Source organism: Salmo trutta, chromosome 9 (genome assembly GCF_901001165.1).
Source record: "Salmo trutta chromosome 9, fSalTru1.1, whole genome shotgun sequence".
Classification (NCBI taxonomy): Eukaryota; Metazoa; Chordata; class Actinopteri; order Salmoniformes; family Salmonidae; genus Salmo; species Salmo trutta.
The window spans coordinates 30,151,771-30,174,983 of NC_042965.1; the positions used below are offsets into that span (position 1 = coordinate 30,151,771).

Sequence of the window (23,213 nt, forward strand, 5' to 3'; positions counted from 1 at the left end):
TCACATAAGTGTGATTGACTTGGAGTTACATTGTGTTGTTTAAGTGTTCCCTTTATTTTTTTGAGCAGTATATTATTCTGACATTTCACATTCTTAAAATAAAGTGGTGATCCTAACTGACCTAACAGGGAATTTTTACTAGGATTAAATGTCAGGAATTGTGAAAAACTGAATTTAAATGTATTTGGCTAAGGTGTATGTAAACTTCCGACTTCAACTGTATGTGTATTAATACACACTAGAACATTTGTGAAAAAAAGAAAGATATGAGCACCAAATGAATACTACTAACCAACATTTATTTGAAATGGAAGTACTGTGGAAGTCATGTGCATGATTTACCGTTCAGCATGATTCCCTCTCTTGTCTCACATGTCTTGGTGTAGTTTATTTTACGGCTGCTTATATCATGGATGGGTGCCTACTCCAAACACCTAAAATGACCCTTTTATGTTGTTGGTTACTGATGGGGCTCCATAAAACAAGAGAATACAGCTATACCATTAAACACAAAGAATGTTTTTTACTGGAGTTCGAGGAATGGTTTTGATGCCTTTGAAGGCCCTTACGTGGATTAAGAACAGAGAACTAACTGCCTTACTTTTAAAAACCTGCAGGCTCAGCCCTGGTAAAGAAAAGAGAAAACACTCTTTAGGTTACAACGACACATTTGCTGCCAAAAAAAGTCTAAATAACACTTTACGGTTTCCTCCAGTTAATGTAAGGGCGTGGAGTTGCATCCTGAAAACAACAGATAGTAATTACCATAAGGGTACAGATGTGGCGAGGAGGGAAGATTGTGCAGCTTGGGCACCTCTCTAAACGGAACAATTCCATACCATGAAAAATACATTTTTCCCCAGCCTTTAATTTATTTCACAGTGGATATATCTGTAAGACTCATCTAAGACACGTCACGTCTTAGCGTGAAGATAACATTTACATTTTAGTCATTTAGCAGACGCCCTTATCCAGAGCGACTTACAATAGAGACTGCATGCATTTCCATACTTTTTTTTTCACCTGTCTTATTTTTATATTGACAGTGTAGTGTGTATGTGTAAAGATGTTATGTTATTGTTCCAGTGTTGAGTGGAATGATCTCGCCCATTTTAAAACCTTGTGCACCACGGGAAACATGCAAAATCTGCACAATTTTCTGCAAACAAATAATTTCATTTTGACAATTGATTAGACAGTGTTGCCTTATTCCCTCAGCATTTCACTATCAACATGAGTTGTTAATGATGTATATCTCAATTAATTTTGTATAATATACACAACATACCAGGCAACCAACAGCCTGTGAAACCATACTGAATCTTAGTGGAAGAGACAAGAATCTGTATACTTTGAAAAACAAGGTCTGAAGAAAATAAATCAAAACAGCACGCATGAGAGATCAATTCTTTCTATAAATATGGAGATGTAAAAATGGCTTCACCAAGAACAACTCCAATCTGTTTGACAGCCATGACAGTCCTGCATGCCATGATGAAGACTGACTTTGAACTCCCACAAGTTATTCTGTCTGGCACAGGATCTCCTGTTTCTGTCTTTACAGCATCAGATAATGTGCATCACATCATTAGCAAAGCGGAAAATTTAAGTTTACTGAACATTAAGACTTCACACTGCTATTTTAAGATAGACTGCTAGGCTACTCTTAAGAGCAGTGTCAATGCCAAAGGTTTCTTCATACATAGCTGCAAGCTACAACTGAGGTCCTCCTCATGAAGTGGAACTAATTATACGGAAGCTGTAAATCCCTGACAATTAGATCAGCATTAGCATTAAAACTAAAGTTCAGTATGTTAACCCATTGCATACATGATGCATACAGTATGTGTGAGGGCACAGGTTTGTGTCAGCGTGTCAGTTCTTTAAGATAAGATAATGACTTTACCATCCCGTGGAGAAATTTTGTTTATGGCTCTGTGAATACTTTAACAAAACGGCAAACACACAAGCCTCAGGTCGCCACGGAGCAGAGCCCTTTGGAAGGTCTAGATTGTACCATGGTCTACATATACAGTACCTATCAGAAGTATTCACCCCACTTGGATTTCTTCACATTTTATTGTGTTACAAAGTGGGATGAAAATGTATTTGATTGTCATTTGTCAACACTCTACACAAAATACTCTGTAATGTCAAAGTGGAAGATTTTTTTTACAAGATTAATGACAAATAAAACACTAATATACAGTACCTTCATTAGATAAGAATTCACCAATACATGTTAGAGTCAATACATGTTAGAAACACCTTTAGCAGCGATTACAGCTGCAAGTCTTATTAGGTAAGTCTCTAAGCTTTGCACACCTGGACTGTGCAATATTTGCCCTTTATTTTTTTCTAAATTCTTCAAGCTCTGTCAAGGTGTTGGGGATCATGGCAAGACAGCAATTTCCAAGTATTGCCATAGATTTTCAAGCACATTTAAGTCAAAATTGTAACTTGGCCACTCACTGGAACGTTCACTGTCTTCTTGGTAAGTAACCAGTGTAGATTTGGCCTTGTGTTATACGTTATTGTCCTGCTGAAATGTGAATTCCTCTCCCAGCCATTGAACTATGTAGCCATTTTAAAATCACAATGGCCTCGTGGTGACATCCCTGAGCAGTTTCATTCCTGTCCTGCAGCTCAGTTCAGAAGGATGACTGTACCTTTGATGTGTCTGGGTGTTTTAATACATAATCCATAGCATAATTCTTAACTTGAACATGCTAAAGAGATATTCAATATCTGATTTGTTATTGTTACCCATCTACCAATCACTGTGATTTTTATTAGGCTTTCAAAAATCTCCCTGGTCTTTGTAGTTGAATCTTTGCTTGAAATGCAATACTTGACTGAAGGACCTTATATATGCTGTATGTATGGGGGACAGAGGAAGGGGTAGTCATTCAAAAATCATGCCAACCCCTATTATTTCACAGAGTGAGGGAGTCCATGTAAATTATGTGATTTGTTAAGTTAAATGTCACTCCTGAAGTAATTTAGGCTTGCCTAAACAAAGGGGGTGAATATTTATGCAATTACTATATTTTATTTATAATTTGTTTTGTACATTTTTTTTTAAATGTTCTTTTCACTTTGACATTATGGAGTATTTTGTGTAGATCAATGACAAAAGAAATCACAATTAAATCTATTTCAATCCCACTTTGTAACGCAACAATGTGAAGAAGAAAAATCCAAGATGGTGATATCCACTGTATGCTTAAATCTTAGAACTGAAAAAATCTCAAACTGTACAAGCATAGCCAAGAATTCTCAACATGTGCAAATAGTTTGGAGGTTTGAAAATCATTATGGACATTACACACAGGAAGCTGATATTCCATCAAATAAACTGTATAGTACTGTGCCATGTATGTGGTTTCCCATTTTATTACTGTGTTGAATGAGTATAAGCTGCGGGTATCATTGAAATACAAGCCACACTTGATACTTCATTCCAGCTTTAACTGCTTGAGAGCAAGCAGTACTGGGAGTAATATCTCTACAAAAATGGTATAGGTCACACAATCTGAAATGGAAAGAACATTCCAGACAACATGTCATTGTTTCTATATTTATGTAAAATGTGTATGTACATAACAACGGGCAGCAATGCACTGCGGCCATAAAAAAAATCTGTCATTTAACATGATAGTGCTAAGATATACCAGCAATACTGAACAAAACATTCAAAAATACAGATTTGTCAAGCAACTATTTGCACTTTCAAAGTTGTCACAAACTTAATAAACATCAATCTGGAGGGACAGCAATTGAAGACTGCAGTAAAAAAAAAATTAAGAAAACTTTTGGTGAAATATTATCTGACATCATATACAAACGCATGGGATTTATTTAATTATTCTATACCAGTGGCCACTCAAGAGACTGTTGTGCAATTGAATTGAAACACCGAACAACGCATGCATTACAACATACAGAGTTTGGCACACAGTACATTTCATATACTGTACCAATAGGCAAAAGGTATTTTCACTCAGATGATGCAGTTGATGTACTGGAATTGATTGGATTGACATTTGTATATATTTGTTAAAGTCAAAGAAAATGTCAAACAAATGAGGCAACTGAAGAGAGGACGACATTCTTAATATCAACTGTAGTGCAGTCATTATTTTGATGAGACAATCAGATGAAGGCACACTATCATAATATCGCCAATAAGTTATTCAATGACCCTATCCGTGCCTCCTCTATGATGTGGCTTTTAAAGCTAAAATACACGTTATTATTGATTCTGTATAATCTATTCAATATGATCTAATTGATGATTCTATGATCTACTTATCCATGTTCAGAGCAAGAGAAGCAAGTCCATCCACTTCAGCAAAACTCACTGAATTGTGGTATTTTTACTGCACATTCAGGGAGTGCGTAACACCGTAACAAGTATCTACATACACGAAGTGGAAATGGTTTCAATAGAGGAGGAAGAGGGTGCAGTGTCATTAACTTTTTCAGATAACTGGAAACCACTATAGCAGGAGGTCTCAATGATCACAACGCTCCACTGCAAAATGGATGATGGAAAAATTTAAAGCAGGACTGTAAATATAGAAAGATATACAGTTGATATAGATATATGAACAAAAACAACATGTGGATTGTTGGTTGTGCAAGTTCTTGTGTATCATGATGATGAGATGCTTCTAAAAAAGTTTGGTCTGATTATTTAAAGACATTCTCGAAAGCTGGACACTTGTGGGTCTTGAGTTTCTTGATGGCCTTTTTGAACTCTTTGCTGGACTTGTCCCACTTGTGGATGCCCGTCAGGAGGAACTGCGTGTCCACCTTGCGCCCCATGATCAGGTAAATGTTGCCCAAGTTATCCAGCTGCTGGCAGGGGCAGTCGGCTCCGTTCTTCAGGTACAGAACCAGCTTTTTTAGGTCATTCTTCTTTAGGTTGCCCAGTTTCAATGGCTTCTTCCTCTTCTGCAGAATTACCTTGCGGTCCATGCCTTCCCGTCTCACCTCCTTGATCTTGGTCCTGATAGCTAAGATCAAAGAGACATCAAAAGAAAGAAGGTGGTTGTTAAAAACAATAATATATGGGCACAGACATCAGTTCAACGTCTATTTTTTTATTTACATTTGGTTGAGTTGTCAAGTAACGTGAATTCAACAAAAAAGATCACCATGACATTGGATTTAGGTTAAAAGTTGCGTGAAAGACAAAATTCCCTTACGTTGATGACTTTTTACAAATCCAATCAATTTTTTACATTGATTCAATATTATCACATTGATTTTTTTTGTTATTGAAATGACAATGCTGATTCAACCAGTTCTTGCCTAGTGGGATGCACCTTTAGAAAGTATTCATATACCCTTGACTTATTTCATTTTTTACATTACATTTTAGTCATTTAGCAGACGCTCTTATCCAGAGCGACTTACAGTAGTGAATGCATACATTTCATACAATTTCATACATTTTTTTTTTTTTTTCCTGTGCTGGCCCCCCGTGGGAATCGAACCCACAACCCTGGTGTTGCAAACACCATGCTCTACCAACTGAGCTGTAACACATTTTCTTGTGTTACAGCCTGAATTCAACATTGATTAAATATATTTTCTCACCCATCTAAACACAATAACCCATCATGACAAAATGAAAATGTGTTTTTAGACATTTTAGCAAATGTATTGAAAATGAAATACAGAAATATCTAATTTACTTAAGTATTCACACCCCTGAGTCAATACTTCGTAGAAGCACCTTTAGCTTTGATTTCTGTATTTCATTTTCAACACATTTGCTAAACTTTCTAAAGACATGGAGTGTTTCTCAAAATGCATACAATCGTGTCTCTGAGCACACAAATTGGAGCATGGGAGCGTCGGAGTCCAAATCAAAGTATTCGAAACGGCGCATAGAGGGCTCCGTTTATACATATTTTGAAGCATGCGTCGATGCAAGCTTCAATGGAAAGTATGCAAAGAAATATGACGCGACCAGATAAAAAAAATACATTTTTCTTTTCAATCATTGGCGGCCGTTATTTGAGCTGATACGAGAGAAAATACACTCCGACTTCGGAATGAAATGATGCTTATTCAAATATCATATGTTGTCTGACTACAATATTTTATCTTGATACATTAATAAATACATGCTGTGTTAATTGTGGCATGTTTACCTGCCTACCTACTTTAGATCGCAAGCCCATAATAAATAAATAGGGTTATCTAGTACTGGTATCTAGCTAGATAGCCACAAAGAATTGTTAGCTACCTACCCACGAAGAATTGACATCTAACTTGAAAAATATTAGTTTTAGGTCATTTTTGCCTGTTAAACTATCTGGTGAGCTAGATTATTACGATTCACATATAGCTAGCTGATAGTTATGAAGTAAAACGGTTGCTTAGTGTATATCTTTAGTTTCTACTGCCATTGTTGTCCTGGCTGGAAGATGGTTCAGTGAATGGGTAAGTCCATAGTAAGTCAATAGGGCTAACCGGCTAGCTATCTAGCCATGAAGAATTGGTGTATACCCACAAAAAAATGTACCTTGGATAACATTGGTTTTAGGTCATCTTTGCTTGTTTAACTTGCTGGCTAGCTAGATTATTACGATTCACATATCTAGCTGATAATTATGAAGTAAAAAGTTTGCTTTCTGTATATGTTGGAAGAAGGTTCAATGAATGGGGGGGTGAAGCGTGAGGTAATACATTAGGGGGAGCATGAGATTGTGGAGCACGGTAGTACGCATATTGAGAAACACCCATTATTTAACTTTGTCATCATGGGGTATTGTGTGTACTGTAGATGGGTGAGAAAAACATAAATGTAATCTATTTTGAAATCTGGCTTTAACACTACAAAATGTTTAATAAGTCAAGGGGTATGAATACTTTATGAAGGCACTGTGTGTTGCGGCAAATATGTAGCAAGTTCATATGTGGCAAGTTCAGCATGTTGAATCAAATCTATGGTTAGCCTGAGGACTAGGAGTGTGCAGAGTAGTCGGACAAAACGAGTATCGTAACGAATTTGGGCAATTTTCTGGATGCGATTATGATCCGAGTATTTTTTTATTATCCTTAAATCGGGAAAAAAAAATTGCTAGTTTGCCTGTCTGTATAGAGAAGGGTGGGCTGTACACTGTACACTGCTCTGATTGGATAGAGTAATGCTCCATTTCTCCATCCACTCGCTTCATAATTTCACCCAATCACTTTTTCCTGCATGTTTTTGGTCTGATCATTTAGATTGCTGCTGCCTGCTACTATATGAATCACATGGTGAGGACAATTGTTATCAAGCGACCAATGTGCATAATATCTAACAAGCGGGGCAAGGGCAGGGAAAACAGATGAAATGCTGATGTGCAATCTGACTTAGTGACAGGAAATTTGGCTGTCCGCTACAAGTTGAGGACACAGGCATACACACACACACACACACACACACACACACACACACACACACACACACACACACCCCTCCCCACGCTGCTCCTAATCTGTTGATTTTTTGCAGTGAGAACATGCAGGGAGGTATTTTGCTAAAATCTATTTAGCCATATTAAAACACTAACGTTTTTTTCTGATCACGAGTATCATCCGATCCGACTGTCAATTTACGGATACGATTAAGAATATGAGTATGCCCATGTCGGCACACCCCTACGGAGGACTATGGTTAGCCTGAAGACTGTGGTTAGCCACTTTTCCTTTTAGCTGTGTTAATATTTCATGTCAGAACAGAATGACAGTCATATAAACATTGTGTATGCATTGGGCTGCGGAGCAGAGGGTATCAGTGGTTAGATAGCTAGGCCCCAGATGCCCAGGACCATTAAGGAAAGATAAGAGGGATTACACAGTGACTGCATCTGCATCTCAAATGGAACCCTATTCCCTATATATGGCACTACTTTTAATCTAAGCCTTATAGGTCCTGGTCAAAAGTAGTGCACTATAAAGGAAATAGGGTGACATTGCTAGAGGTATGGCTATTATATATCAACCTCACCCTGCAAGGTCTTGGGGGTAGTTTTGATAGGAAAAGTATTTATGTGTTTCATGGATATGATGACTAAGAGACAGCATCCAGACGGATTCATCTCTATGGGAAACTGATCAGTTTACATTTGCTGTCCTTTTCCATTGACAGGAATCTTCAAATTACTGCCTGTCTGCCCTGTGCCCCTCCAGCTGTAACAGGACTTCTTTTTTTCCACCTTGAGTACCTCCTCTCTCTGTCTCACAGGCTTTTAGGGAAGTGGCCCTGTACCTCAGTGAGCTAGACTTCAAATATATTGAGTGAGATTAATGATCTATTTGTGAAATGCATCACCTAGAGTTGGAAAATTCTGGTAACTTCCCCCAAATTCCTAGGGTTTTCCACAAATCCTGGTTCAGGGAATCTTCCAACCAGGCTTTCTGGAAGACCTGGACATTATGGGAAAGTTACCATTTTGCAACCATATCATACCTTTAAGTTCAATGGACGACAACTTTGCAAAAATTATACGCACACATCTTGGAGGCTGAAGGCTGTGTGTTGTTAGAATTCTGAACGGTCACAATATGGCTAAAATTTGCTAATTGGCAAACAACCCACCCGTCAGTGGAGGCTGCTGAGGGGAGGATGGCTCATAATAATGGTCGGAATGGAATCAAACACATGGTTGTGTTTGATTCCATTCCAGCCATTCCACCTCATTCCAGCCATTATTATGAGCCGTCCTCCCCTCAGCAGCCTCCACTGCCACCCGTCTATACCACTACTACTACTCCCACTTCAATACCACCACTGATTGGTTACTGGAAGAAAGTGGAACCTTTGATGCTACAGTACATTATCACCCTGACTCTCATTGTCCCTTGATATAAGGCCAAGTATTGCCACAATTTTAAACCCACCAAATGTCTGAATAATCATAATCTGTTTTTATTCACTTAATTCTCTCCAAATCTTACACCAGCCTCTGAATTGTCTTAAATCAGTCTGATCTTTCACTAAAGTCAATTTAACCTCCTAATCTCCTTGTTTCCTCCACCTCACCTCTTGAAATGTTACACGAGTCTACCCCATGGTGGTCCAAATCTCAGCCGCCATGGATGAGTCCCAAATGACACCCTATTCCCTACATATTGCATTACTCTTGACAAGGGCCCAAGTCAAAAGTAGTTTACAATATAGGGAATAGGGTGTCATTTCAAATCAAATTTGTCACATTCTCCGAATACAACCTTACCGTAAAATGCTTACCTACAAGCCCTTAATGAACAATGCAGTTCAAGAAAGAGTTATGAAAATATTTACTAAATAAACGAAAGTAAAAATAGAAAGTAATACAATTCAAAATAACAATAACGAGGGTATATACATGGGGTACCGGTACCAAGTAAATGTGCGGGGGTACAGGTTAGTTGAGTTATTTTGAACATGTAGGTAGGAGTACAGTGACTATGCATAGATAATAAACAGCGAGTAGCAGCAGTGTAGAAACAAAGGGGGGGTGTGTTAATGGTCATTTGATGAATTGTTCAGCAGTCTTATGGCTTGGGGGTAGAAGCTGTTAAGGATCCTTTTGGTCCTAGACTTGGCGCTCCGGTACAGCTTGCCGTGCGTTAGCAGAGAGAACAGTGTATGACTTGGGAGTCTTTGACAATTTTTTGGGCCTTCCTCTGACACCGCCTATTATATAGGTCATGGATTATAGGAAGCTTGGCCCCAGTGATGTACTGGGCCGTGAGCACTACCCTCTGTAGTGCCTTGCGGTTGGAGGCCGAGCAGTTGCCATACCAGGCGGTGATGCAACCTGTAAGGATGCTCTCGATGGTGCAGCTGTAGAACTTTTTGAGGATATTCTGAGGGGGGAAAAGGTGTCTCCTGAGGGGGGAAAAGGTGCTGCCCTCTTCACGACTGTCTTGGTGTGTTTGGATCATGTTAGTTTGTTGGTGATGTGGACACCAAGAAACTTGAAACTCTCGACCCGCTCCGCTACACTAATGGAGGCCTGTTCGGCCCGCTTTTTCCTGTAGTCCACAATCAGCTCCTTTGTCTTGCCTACATTGAGGGAGAGGTTGTTGTCCTGGCACCACACTGCCAGGTCTCTAACCCCCTCTCTATAGGCTGTCTCATCGTTGTTGGTGATTGGGCCTACCACTGTTGTGTCAGCAGGAAACTTAATGATGGTGTTGGAGTCATGTTTGGCCATGCAGTTGTCGGTAAACTGGGAGTACAGGAGGGGATTAAGCATGCACCAGAGGGGCCCCAGTGTTGAGGATCAGCGTGGCGGATGTGTTGCTACCTACCCTTACCACCTGGGTGTGGCCCGTCATGAAGTCCAGGATCCAGTTGCAGAGGGAGGTGTTTAGTCCCATAAGTCCTTAGCTTAGTGGTGAGCTTTGTGGGCACTATGGTGTTGAACGCTGAGCTGTAGTCAATGAACAGCATTCTCACAAAAGGTGTTCCTTTTGTCCAGGAGCATGATTGAGATTGTGTCATCTGTGGATCTGTTGGGGTGGAATGTGAATTGGAGTGGGTCTAGGGTTTCCGGGATGATGACCAGCCTTTGAAAGCACTTCATGGCTACCGACATGAGTGCTACGGGACGGTAATCATTTAGGCAGGTTACCTTCGCTTCCTTGGGAACAGGGACTATGGTGGTCTGCTTGAAACATGTAGGTATTCAGACTCGGTCAGGGAGAGGTTGAAAATATCAGTGAAGACACTTGCCAGTTGGTCAGCGCATGCTCCGAGTACAAATCCTGGTAATCCGTCTGGCCCTACGGCTTTGTGAATGTTGACCTGTTTAAAGGTCTTGCTCACATCAGCTACCGATAGCGTGATCACACAGCCATCCAGAACGGCTCTCATGCATGCTTCAGTGTTGCTTGCCTCGAAGTGAGCATAAAATGTATTTTGAGTTGCAGACTCAGCCATTATGGGTATAGGCCAACCTCTTCATCGCCCTGCGCAAATGTAATGTAGGCTACTGCGTGGTAGTAAAGTAGACTACTACACGAGTGAAGGTGAATTTGATACACAGTAATATAAGGAAAACATTTGGTAGGTTGCTGTGATGACCAGATTAGTGACCACCTTGTGATCTATTAATACAGGGACTTGTCATGACGTTGGGCTCTTTGGGTACAGGAAGGACAGTTGACCCCCTCCCCTTTGTACCATCACCCAACCTACCTTCCCCCCCAACCCAGGGTTGTAAAAATTCCAAGAGGAGAATCTACTACAACATGTTTCATAGAGAGACAAAGGAAATTCTTCCAACTCATAGAATTGGAGAACCTAGCGACATGTGTGTTCTGGAGAAGATATGGAAGATTGATGAAGACTCCAGCTACGAACTGATCCGCTTGGTACAATTTTGTGATACTCAGAAGAGACAATATAGCCATATTACCCTAAAACGGTCTACATGATAGCCTCAGCGATGAGACTGAATCCACATGGTTGTATACAATGTATTATTAAGGATAAAGCTATTTGTAATACATTGAGATGCTATGTACTGATGTTAATGTGATAGAATTATATTTCTGTAACCAAGTCCAGCTCAGTCATAGGCACGCCCCCAGGGACACATACAGGACCAGGCGTCATTTGACAAGCCTGTTCTCTGGGCCCTATAAAACACCCCCTGATTTACATTTCTAGAGACCAGGCCTACACTCCATTGCGAGTTGGCTCATAGGTTTGACCAGCCAAGTACTCTACTGAAAGTGAACCATACCACGTGGTTAACTTTTAGACTATCGATATCGACAGAATAAGAACAAGTCTTTGATATTAATTATTAGTCTGCAGCTAAGTAAATTATTTCATCGAATGCGAAGACCAACCACATCCATTCTATGACGACATTCATGAATGTCGCTCTGACAGATCCATTCTAACCGAGAGTGAGAGAGAGAGAGAACGCTGACAAACTCTCCATCAGAACAAAACTCTCCAACAAGAATCCCGACGACACATGAGCGTAAATATATATTGATTGCAAATGTTCCCGAATGAGTGAGCCTTCAATTGTCAATTGTTAATATTAATGAACTCTGTGTAACTTCTCAGCTTACCGTTTTATGACCCATTGTCTAACAGACCAGCCATGCTTGTTAGCCAGTAGGGCACATTACTATGCCAATCCTTGGTGACGATAATTGCTGTTTGTATGTTTTCTGTTAATTACTTAGTGTAGTAAATAAATGATTTTAAGACAATTGATGTATGGATGATTTTAGTAAAGACTGGGTTCGTGCAGATAACCAAGAATTACAACTTTCATGATGAGACTGAAACAACATACGGGTTAAGATTGACTGCTATCGATGTAAAATATTACTAAGTATTTTAAGAGTTTATTCAGAGGATAACAGCTCTATAAACGTTCTTCTGTGGTGCCCCGACTTTCTAGTTAATTACATTTACATGATTAGCTTAATCAGGTAATATTAATTACAGAGAAATAATTTTATAAGTTAGCATGTCATATCACTTAATCCAGCATAGCATATAGTCTGTCGTGTCTTTGGCTATCTGTTGTTCCATGTAGTGAATGTTGTGTTTGTATGGGCTCATAGCATGTTTTTGTTTTTCTAAAGTGTACAAAACACTAAGAACACCTGCTCTTTCCATGACATAGCCTTCACCTAGATTCACCTGGTCAGTCTATGATCCCTTATTGATGTCACTTGATAAATCCACTTCAGTCAGTGTAGAGGAAGGGGAGGATACGATGAAAGGTGACAGAGCTAGAGTGGTGCTTGTCAGACCATGATACATCCTGAAAATCGGTGTTCTCACAAAATTGTCTGTAGCATCTGAACGGTTAGGCCTACAAACTATTATGGAAAGATGAGAGTGTTCTCCGTTTTGCTCTATGACCCCTACAAGCGTCTTGGGACTCATCTGAAGTCAGTACAGCCAATTGCCAACTTCTGTCTGTAGCGTTCAAACAGTTTGGGCTACACACTAATATGAAAGGTGAGACTCACGAACATGTACATGTCGGTTGTGTTGCCCATAGGCCTCACAAGACACGTTTGAAGGTCCCCAGTACCAGTTGAAAAAATGTATAGAAGTACACTGTATATGGAGACGTTTTTGTGCCAGACATAAGGGCTTAAATATATGTGGGGGAAAAAATAACTTCTTGATCTTAAATCTCTCAGATATAGCACAGACACTTCAGAACAAACTTCCATTAGATGTTTTTTTTTTTTGGGGGGGGACTGTTGTTCCATGTAGAGAATGTTATTCAATCTGTTTGCATGGGCTAGCAGCAGTTTTTAAATACATGTAAAAAAAAAAAATACAAAAAAAATGATACAATTTCCTTATCTTCTATCTCTCAGATATAGGAAAGACACTTCAGAACCAAATTCCTTTAGATTTTTTTTTTTTTGGGGGGGGGGACCATCTGTTGTTCCATGTAGTGAATGTTATTCAATTCGTTTGTATGGGCTATGCGTTTATAGTTTACAAAACACTAAGAACGCCTGCTCTTTCCATGACTTAGACTGACCAGGTGAATCTGGTAAAGCTATGATACCTTATTGATGTCACTTGATAAATCCACTTTAATCATAGCTTTCCTGTGGCTCAGTTGGTAGAGCATGGTGTTTGCAACGCCAGCATTGTGTGTGCAATGCCAGGGTTGTGGGTTTGATTCCCACGGGGGGCCAGTACAAAAAAATAAAAAATGTATGAAATGTATGCATTCACTACTGTAAGTCGCTCTGGATAAGAGCATCTGCTAAATGACTAAAATGTAAAAATGAATCAGAGTAGAGGAAGGGGAGGATGTAGGTTGAAGAAGGATTTTTGAGACAACGGAGACATGGATTGTGTATGTTGCGATTCAGAGGGTGAATGGAAAAGACTCTGTTCCTTTGAACAGGGTATGGTAGTAGGTGCACTGGTTTATTGTCAAGGACTGAAACGCTGCTGGGTTTTTCACGTTCAACAGTTATGTGTATCAAGCCTGGTCCACCACCCACGCAAAGGACATCCAGCACAACTGTGGGAAGCATTGGAGTCAACATGGGCCAGCATCCCTGTGGAGTGTTTGACACCTTGTAAATTCCATGCCCCAACAAATTTAGGCTGCTCTGAGAGCAACTCAATATTAGGAAGGTGTCCTTAACATTTTGTACACTCAGTGAATATCAGAACTTTGAATAGGCCTCTACATGAACTAACACTACCAGGATTGAGGGTTCATCTATTGCCCCCTTCACGTATGCTCTCTCTCCGGCGCTCTAGGTCGCCATGCTTCCGCACCTCAGCAGGATCGACAGGTTCCCGCGCCTCAGCAGGTGACCGGTCCACTCCTGATCTCCGGGATCATCATTTTGGTTGGCGTCCTGCGGCTGAAGCCGCGCGTCAGGGAGGGGGTACTGTCACGTGTGCTCCCTCTCCGGCCTCGAGGTCACCAGGCTGCTGATTATTGCGCACACCTGTCACCATCGTCACGCGCATCAGCGCCTCATGACACTCACCTGGGCTCCATCACCTCCTTGATTTCCTGCCCTATTTATGTCGCTCCCCTTGGTTCCTTCCCCAGGCGTTATTGTTTCTGTTTCAGTTTCATGTCTGTGTGTTGTGCTAATTATTCACTCCCTGAACTTGCTTCCCGACTCCCAGCACACACGTTACAGAATAACGCCTCACCAAAGGGAAGCATCAAAGAGTGTGTTTTTGTTTGGAGGTGATGTCGGGTCCGTGTATCAGTACCGGAGCTACCACGGAGGCCTCAGTGGGCTCCCGTGCCTCAGCGGGCTCGACAGGCTCCCGTGCCTCAGCGGGCTCGAGAGGCTCCCGTGCCTCAGCGGGCTCGAGAGGCTCCCGTGCCTCAGCGGGCTCGACAGGCTCCCGTGCCTCAGCGGGCTCGACAGGCTCCCGTGCCTCAGCGGGCTCGACAGGCTCCCGTGCCTCTGCTGGGTGAACTGGGTCCCGTACCTCGGTCGAAGCAACCGGGGAGTTTTCAGCCGGCTTATCAGGCTCTCACGCCTCATCCGGTTTGTCAGGTTTCTGTGCCTCAGCGGAGGCAACCGGTCCACTCCTGATCCCCGGGATCGTCCCTTTGGTTGGCGTCCTGCGGCTGGAGCCGCGCGTCGGAGAGGGGGGGTACTGTCACGTATGCTCTCTCTCTCCCTCTCGCTCTCTCTCTGAAGCTCTAGGTCGCCATGCTCCCGTACCTCAGTGATGACCAGTCCACTCCTGATCCCCATCATCATTTTGGTCACCGTCCTGTGGCTGGAGCCGCACGTCAGGGAGGGGGTACTGTCACGTGTGCTGCCTCTACGGCCTCTAGGTCACCAGGCTGCTGATTATTGAGCACACGTCACCATCATCACATGCCTCATGACACTCACCTGGACTCCATCACCTCCTTGATTACCTGCCCTATTAATGTCGCTCCCTTTGGTTCCTTCCCCAGGCATTATGGTTTCTGTTTCAGTTTCATGTCTGTGCGTTGTTCGTGTTTCTTGTTTTGTATGATGTTTCGTTCTTTTATTAAATGATTCACTCCCTGAACTTGCTTCCCGACGTTACACCCCCTATCTTCCCATTGCCAATTAAAGTGTTAGAGAATGAACAGTCCCAGTGGTTTTCCAGGTATTAACAGTGCCTATGGTCGGGATTAGGACCTTCATCAACCATCTCTGGTCCCTGAAAAGTCTCTGTGAGGAGGCTTAGTGTTAAAGGAAACCAAAATTGGCAGCTTTCATAATTAGCAAGTCATAAAATAATTTCCCCCCTGAAACCACTTTATCTGGATAAATCCAGCTCAAACTGGATCCAGCTGAACTTTCTTTGCACCTTGGTTGTTTGTGTGCATAATCTCCCTTCCAGCCAAAGTGACTGACCAGCTAGGCTATGGCACTTTATGTTTTAACTGTTAAGGGCAAAAGGCTCAACCATTGATCAGTTGTTCCTTCGGGGCAGTTAAACTAGAAGTTAATCTAACACATTCTGGGCATGTGCTTTGGAAAACTATTCTCCCCAAACTATCATCTGACACTAGAGTTATAATCATTTCACAATTTTCCTTTCAATGTTACCAGGGTGAAAATAGGAAATAATGCAAAAACAGCAAGCTTCAACTGTCATTCTATATTCAACATCATCTCCATCTGTCAGAGGTCTCAGGTTTGGACAAATTCAGAGCACTCATACTCTCTCCATCAATCGGCAATGCTGTACATTTTGTGGTCATCTAGGCTGCAATCTTTGTCTCCGAACCTCAACCTGATTTCCTCTCCTGGTTTAGAAGGCAAGACAAACTTTCAGCCAGCTCAGATGGTGTCATAAACCCAGCAGGAAAACAACCATGGAATAACACAGCTCTGGCCCATTCACAACCATGGAACCTGTCTGCCCCATGACCCAATGTCTGCGTCCCAAATGGCAACCTATTCCCTACATAGTGCACTACTTTTGACCAGGCTGCTATGTTCCCTGGTCAAAAGTAGTGCACTATATAGGGAACAGGGTGCCATTTGGGAAGCAACCTATGTAATCAGTTTATAGCAGGGCCAGGGCAGCTGCACTTTTATTTAAAGCATTAGAATGGGGAGGGATGGATGGTGCAATTGCCTTTACCACCAGAGAGAAAGTAATCTGTCTGAAGTAGAGCAGGGTGGGTTTGAATTGAAGTGTTCTGACACTGTAACAAAGAGCTGCAGTAATAAAAGCTTAAGTATGGAGATAAATCACAGTGGGAAAAAAGTGTTGAGTTGGATGTACCATAAAACCATTAGCAGGGAAGAAAGCACCAATTGCTCTGTTAAGAAACAGATTCATGAAATCAAAACTGGTTGGTGTTCAGAGATAGATGGGAGGGGTTAAGTGGAGCTGAAGGGTGGGACTAAAAATGACAAGATAACTAATGTCAAATATACTGTGTCCGTAAAATGTATATACAGTGCATTTTCTTACGTTACAGCCTGATTCTAAAATTTATGGAAAAAAAGTATTTAATCAATCTACACACAATACCCCATAATGACAATGAAAAATAGTTTTTTATAAATGTTTGCAAATGTATACATTTAAAAAAAACTGAAATACCTTATTTAGATGTCTTATTTTATTTAGACCCTTTGCTATGAGACTCTAAATTGAGCTCATGTGTATCCTGTTTCCATTGTTCATCCTTGAGATGTTTTTACAACTTGGAGTCCACCTGTGGTAAATTCAATTGATTGGACATCATTTGGAAAGGCACACTCCTGTCTATATAAGGTGCTACAGTTGACAGTGCATGTCAGAGCAAAAACCAAGCCATGAGGTCGAAGGAATTGTCCCTAGAGCGCCGAGGCAGGATTGTGTCGAGACACTGATCTGGGGAAGGGTACCAAAAAAATGTCTGCAGCATTGAAGATCCCCAAGAACACAGTGGCCTCCATCATTCTTAAATCGAAAAAGTTTGGAACCACTCTTTCTAGAGTTGGCAGCTCGGCCAAACTGAGCAATCAAGGGAGAAGGGCCTTGGTCATGGAGGTGACAAAGACCCGAGGGTCACTCTGACAGAACTCCAGAGTTCCTCTGTGGAGATGGGAGAACCTTCCAGAAGGACAACCATCTCTGCAGCACCCCACCAATCAGGCCTTTACGGTAGAGTGGCCAGACGGAAGCCACTCCTCAGTAAAAGGTATGACAGCCTGCTTTGAGTTTGCCAAAAGGCACCTAAAGGACTCTCAAACCATGAGAAGCATGATTCTCTGGTCTGATGAAACCAAAACTGAACTCTATGGCCTGAATACCAAGCGTCATGTCTGGAGGAAACCTGGCACCATCCCTACGGTGAAGCATGTTGGTGGCAGCATCATGACGTGTGGATGTTTTTCAGTGGCAGTGACTGGGAGACTAGTCACGATCAAGGGAAAGATGAACGGGGCAAAGTACAGAGAGATCCTTGATGAAAACCTGCTCCAGAGCGCTCAGGACCTCAGACTGTGGGTGAAGGATCACCTTCCAACAGGAAAACGACCCTTAGCCCACAGCCAAGACAATGCAAGAGTGGCTTCGGGACAAGTCTCTGAATGTCCTTGAGTGGCCCAACCAGAGCCCCGACTTGAACCCGATAAAATATCTCTGGAGAGACCTGAAAATAGCTGTGCAGTGACGCTCCCCATCCAACCTGACAGAGCTTGAGAGGATCTGCAGAGAAGAATGGGAGAAACTACCCAAATGCAGGTGTGGCAAGCTTGTAGCGTCATTCCCAAGAAGACTTGAGGTTGTAATCGCTGCCAAAGGTGCTTTAATAAAGTACTAAGTAAAGGGTCTGAGTACTTATGTAAAATGTGCTTTTTCAGTTTTTATTTTTTTATACATATGCAAAAATGTATAAAAACTGTTTTTGCTTTGTCATTATGGGGTATTGTGTGTACATTGATGAGGGGAAAAAACACTTTAATCCATTTCAGAATAAGGATGTAACCTAGCAAAATGTGGAAAAAGTCAAGGGGTCTGAATGTTTTCCGAATGCACTGTAGGTTCATAACTTTTGTGAAGCAGCACAGTTGAAAAATATATGGCAAATAGAAATCAAAACTGCATGGTCTTCAGAGATAGATTGGAGGGGTTGAGGGTAGCTGAAGGATGGGACTAAAAACAAACAAAATATAACTATTGTAAAATATACTGTGTCTGTAAAATGTATATAGTATGTATAAGCTGGAAGTAGAAGCCTAAGTGTTGTTGTCGTCCATTAGTTTACTCTAATTAGGGAAGGGGTGGTAGGGTTATGGGAAAATAATAAAGGAAAATATATACACACACATACTTACAATAAAAATAAACAAATGAATCATGATCTCTGAGGGACCAGGGACTGGGAGGGGTTTAACTAGCTAGACTGTTATTTTCCTCATGGTTGATCATGGTCACCAACACGTAACATTTGGTTAACTGAACTGTTGATTTTGTTGTTTGTCTTTGCATCTTCACTCTTCAATTGGAGCTGAAAATGCAGTTCAGTTACTCAGTCAAACTGTGGTCACTACTCAGGTCACTGCTAAATGGCATATATTATAGTACATACAGCATGGTCACACAGACCTTCAAGAAACATCCCCTTCTACCTAATTAAAAAAAAGAAAATGTATCTATTCCTCCATGACTTCTTTAAACACATGTATTCTTCCTCTGCCAGATTGTTTTGTATCCAACCACAAAGCATAAAACAACTCTTGCCTCATCTCAAAATACTCCAACTTTATCAAGATAAACTCTCCTGAGAATGTCAAAACTGATTGTGAGATTGGAAGGAGGCAATTATTCATGACTTCAAACAACGGCACATAATATTAATAAGCCTCTCGTTCACACTTAACTTTCATGTTAAATGAGAACAGACCTTTCGCAATGAGATGTTTCCAGGAACTGAGTGTTTCAGTGAGCAAAAATGCTTATTCTGTGCCAGCGGAGGCATTTTTTTGACATGATTAGTCCATGCAGATGAATAAAACTGACCTCGATGTAAGTCTCAGATTCCTCCAGCTTGCTGCCCTGACTGAGGTAACCTATCAACTACACAGTCTGAAGTTAGTCAAAATGTACCTTATCCAGGCCTAAGGTTATGCTGTTGTCTCTACAGTACATGTAAATATATGGGAATATACAATTATCCTTTATGTGAATAGTAGTGATAAAAAGTGATACATTCAGCATCCCTTGCTTGCCAGGCAGGCAGGATATTCCATAGTGAAAGTCTAGAGTAGTGCACTTAACTTATAAATCTATGTCTATTATAAGCTATCCCTCCCTCTGATTCATTTTGGTCTGACCAAAAGTGGCTTGATGAAAGCATAATAATAGATTGGCTCACAAGTCACGACTGACATGACCAGATGCTTTGTTGAGGTCAAAAACAGATCAAATCATGTCATAGTTGCTTCCACATTTTACTCATATCTCCCTCCTCTGACAAAAATGAATGACAGATCTTTCACACCATATAATAGTTGTTTTCGAGTCAAGCCCATCCTTGCATGAGTTTTAGGGCAAAATAAAAGGGCTCAAGCCAGTTCGTGGGAACATCACGTCAGACAAATTATAATGAAAATGATCTAAATCTGCACAATGTTAATGCTTAAAAAAAAATGACCTAATTTTTGTCCCTCCAGAAGTTTAATCAAGCTAAAACCATAGGTTACTGCTTACATTATTGATTAACCTGTGGCAGCCATCTTAGAAGCCTGCTTTCTCATTTCTTTAGTCAATTAGAACATCTCTAGGGAGCATAAACATTGCTTGTTTACATGTTGCCCAACCGGTAGAGCAAAGCAAAGTAAACTAACCACCTTATTGCCCATGGCATTGCCACACTGCAAGAAGATCAGCTCATCAGCTCCTGACAGTGTCCCAAATGGCACCCTTTTACCTACATAGTGCACTACTTTTTAACAGGGCCTTTTGGGCCCTGGTCAAAAGTAGTGCACTTTATAGGGAATAGTGAGCCATTTGGGACATAAGCCCTGTTTTTTCTCATGGGCGTTGGGACTCTCCCTTTGTGGGCCACTCCTGCTGTGATTAGGTCTTATGGCTGCAATAACAGTCTCATTTAACCCCCATTGTCAGCGGCCATGCTCAGTCTGCCTGGATAAGCTCAGGCATCAAGCGTTAAAGAGATTATGACAAGAAATCAAAACAACATCTATCTTAATCATAGATGAAACAGAACAATAATGTGCCACTCTCTTGGCAAACCATAGACGGTTTCTGAGGACAGAAAAGTGAGGCCCATCATTACAGTGTAACAATGGGACACTTCATTTAAAATACCTAACTTTGTATTAGCTGTTCCTGAGAACCACTCTGAAAGAAAACTTGTTTTTAATGCATAAAGTCTTTCTTCCCAACGTCTGCTGCTTGGAATTGATTTGGAAACCACCAAAAATGTGAGAGGCCAGCAACAAGCAATAAAAAAATAAGGCACAGCATCCTGTAAACTTGTGCACATTCTCACTGCACACAATCAATGTCTCAAGGTGGGTCGAATTTACAGTGTCCCTGCATGCGAGAAACTATCAACGCATTTTAATTGCATTCAAAAACAAAACATTCCAACAGCTGTTGCTACTCTGCATTGACACCCTGTGGATAGAATGGCATAAAGACATGTCCATACATGTGACATCAGTCCCATGTGACATCAGACAGTCTGTGATATGGACCAATAGGAATTAAGCTTTAAAGTACAACCCTCCTGACACATCCAGAAGGACAGACAGCAAAACAAACATACTGATTTACAGCTTTAAATACCTGCCAAATAAAGACTTTAGGGCCCCAATTCAATAGTTACAGAATATTAGCCTTTAAAAGAGTATTTTATTATTTATTTTTATTTAACCTTTATTTAACTAGGCAAGTCATAACCGTGGTAATACAAACCGTGACATGGATTCACAGTGGTTAAAAACTCCCCAGCTCTGTTTTTCTTTGCAATTGATATGTAAAGCTATGAGAATTAAGCATCAGTTGTATGAGCAAGAAAACAAGTTCAACTGTACTTTCTCAAGAAATCTTTCATGTCAGTTTACTTGGTGGTCAGTTGGCGGATCAATCTGTTAGATCTGAAGGAATGATCCTCAGAAGTATACAAATTGTCAATCTTTTCAATTTCACATTCACATCCTAGGATACTTATACTTAAATCTAGAATCGGTTTCCTATTTCGCAACACAGCATCCTTCACTCATGCTGCCAAACATACCCTCGTAAAACTGACTATCCTGGAAATCCTTGACTTCGGCGATGTAATTTACAAAATAGCCTCCAACACTCTACACAGCAAATTGGATGCAGTCTATCACAGTGCCATCCGTTTTGTCACCAAAGCCCAATATACTACCCACCACTGGTTGGCCCTTGCTTCATATTCATCACCAAACCCACAGGCTGCAGGTCATCTATAAGTCTTTGTTTGCTAGGTAAAGCCCCGCCTTATCTCAGCTCACTAGTCACCATAGCAGCACCCACCCATAGCACGTGCTCCAGCAGGTATATTTCACTGGTCACCCCCAAAGCCAATTCCTCCTTTGGCCGCCTTTCCTTCCAGTTCTCTGCTGCCAATGACTGGAACGAATTGCAAAAATCACTGAAGCTGCAGACTCATATCTTCCTCACTAACTTTAAGCATCAGCTATCAGAGCAGCTTACAGATCATTGCACCTGTACATAGCCCATCTGTAAATGCCCACCCAACTACCTCATCCCCATATTGTTATTATTTTTTTTGCTCCTTTGCACCCCAGTATCTCTACTTACACATTCATCTTCTGCACATCTGTCACTCCAGTGTTTAATTGCTAAATTGTAATTATTTTGCCACTATGGCCTATTTATTGCCTTACCTCCCTAATCTTACCTCATTTGCACACACTGTATATAGACTTTTCTATTGTGTTATTGACTGTACGTTTGTTTATTCCATGTGTAACTCTGTGTTGTTGTTTGTGTCGCACTGCTTTGCTTTATCTTGGCCAGGTCGCAGTTGTAAATGAGAACTTTGTTCTCAACTGGCCTACCTGGTTAAATAAAGGTGAAATAAATAAAATACTCAGACAGAACAACTACCCTGAGCACTGTAGGGTCTGTAAAATGTTGGTCAAAGCCACATAATTTCTCTGATAATGAAACTTTGTTTAAAACAATAATGTCCCATCCATCCAACAAGCATGAAATTGAGCAAATCGTCTAAAAAAATTAAACTATTCTTTGCTGAAAATATGCTAGGACCTTTGACACATAAAGCATGTTTATGCTCATACATCACTATGCTAGTAAAGCATGTTTATGCTCATTCATCACTATGCTAGAAAAGCATGTTCATGCTCATTCATCACTATGCTAGTAAAGCATGTTTATGCTAATTCATCACTCATCACTATGCTAGTAAAGCATGTTTATGCTCATTCATCACTATGCTAGAAAAGCATGTTCATGCTCATTCATCACTATGCTAGTAAAGCATGTTTATGCTCATTCATCACTATGCTAGTAAAGCATGTTTATGCTACAGGGTAGTAGAAGAAAGTAGGTTTGTTTTCTTTCTTCACCTTGTAAATCTACAGTCAGCTCGAACTAAATCCATGAGCCTCTATGAGACTTAATGTCGAACTGATCCCTTTTTCTGTTTTTGTTACAGTTAATCTACATTAACTGGCTTTTCTTTTCAGAACCCTTTTGTTTCCAA

At 40.9% G+C, this 23,213-nt stretch overlaps 1 protein-coding gene across 1 annotated transcript in view; it reads right to left on the minus strand.

The window, feature by feature from the left end:
- Positions 1–3,376: 3,376 nt before the first annotated feature.
- Positions 3,377–23,213, minus strand: part of LOC115200384 (secreted frizzled-related protein 1) — a 33,045-nt gene continuing 13,208 nt past the window's right edge. The window contains exon 3 of the mRNA XM_029763412.1: positions 3,377–5,021. Within this exon, the coding sequence (XP_029619272.1) occupies positions 4,696–5,021 (326 nt within the window). The 3' untranslated portion in view covers positions 3,377–4,695. The remainder of the gene's footprint in view (positions 5,022–23,213) is intronic.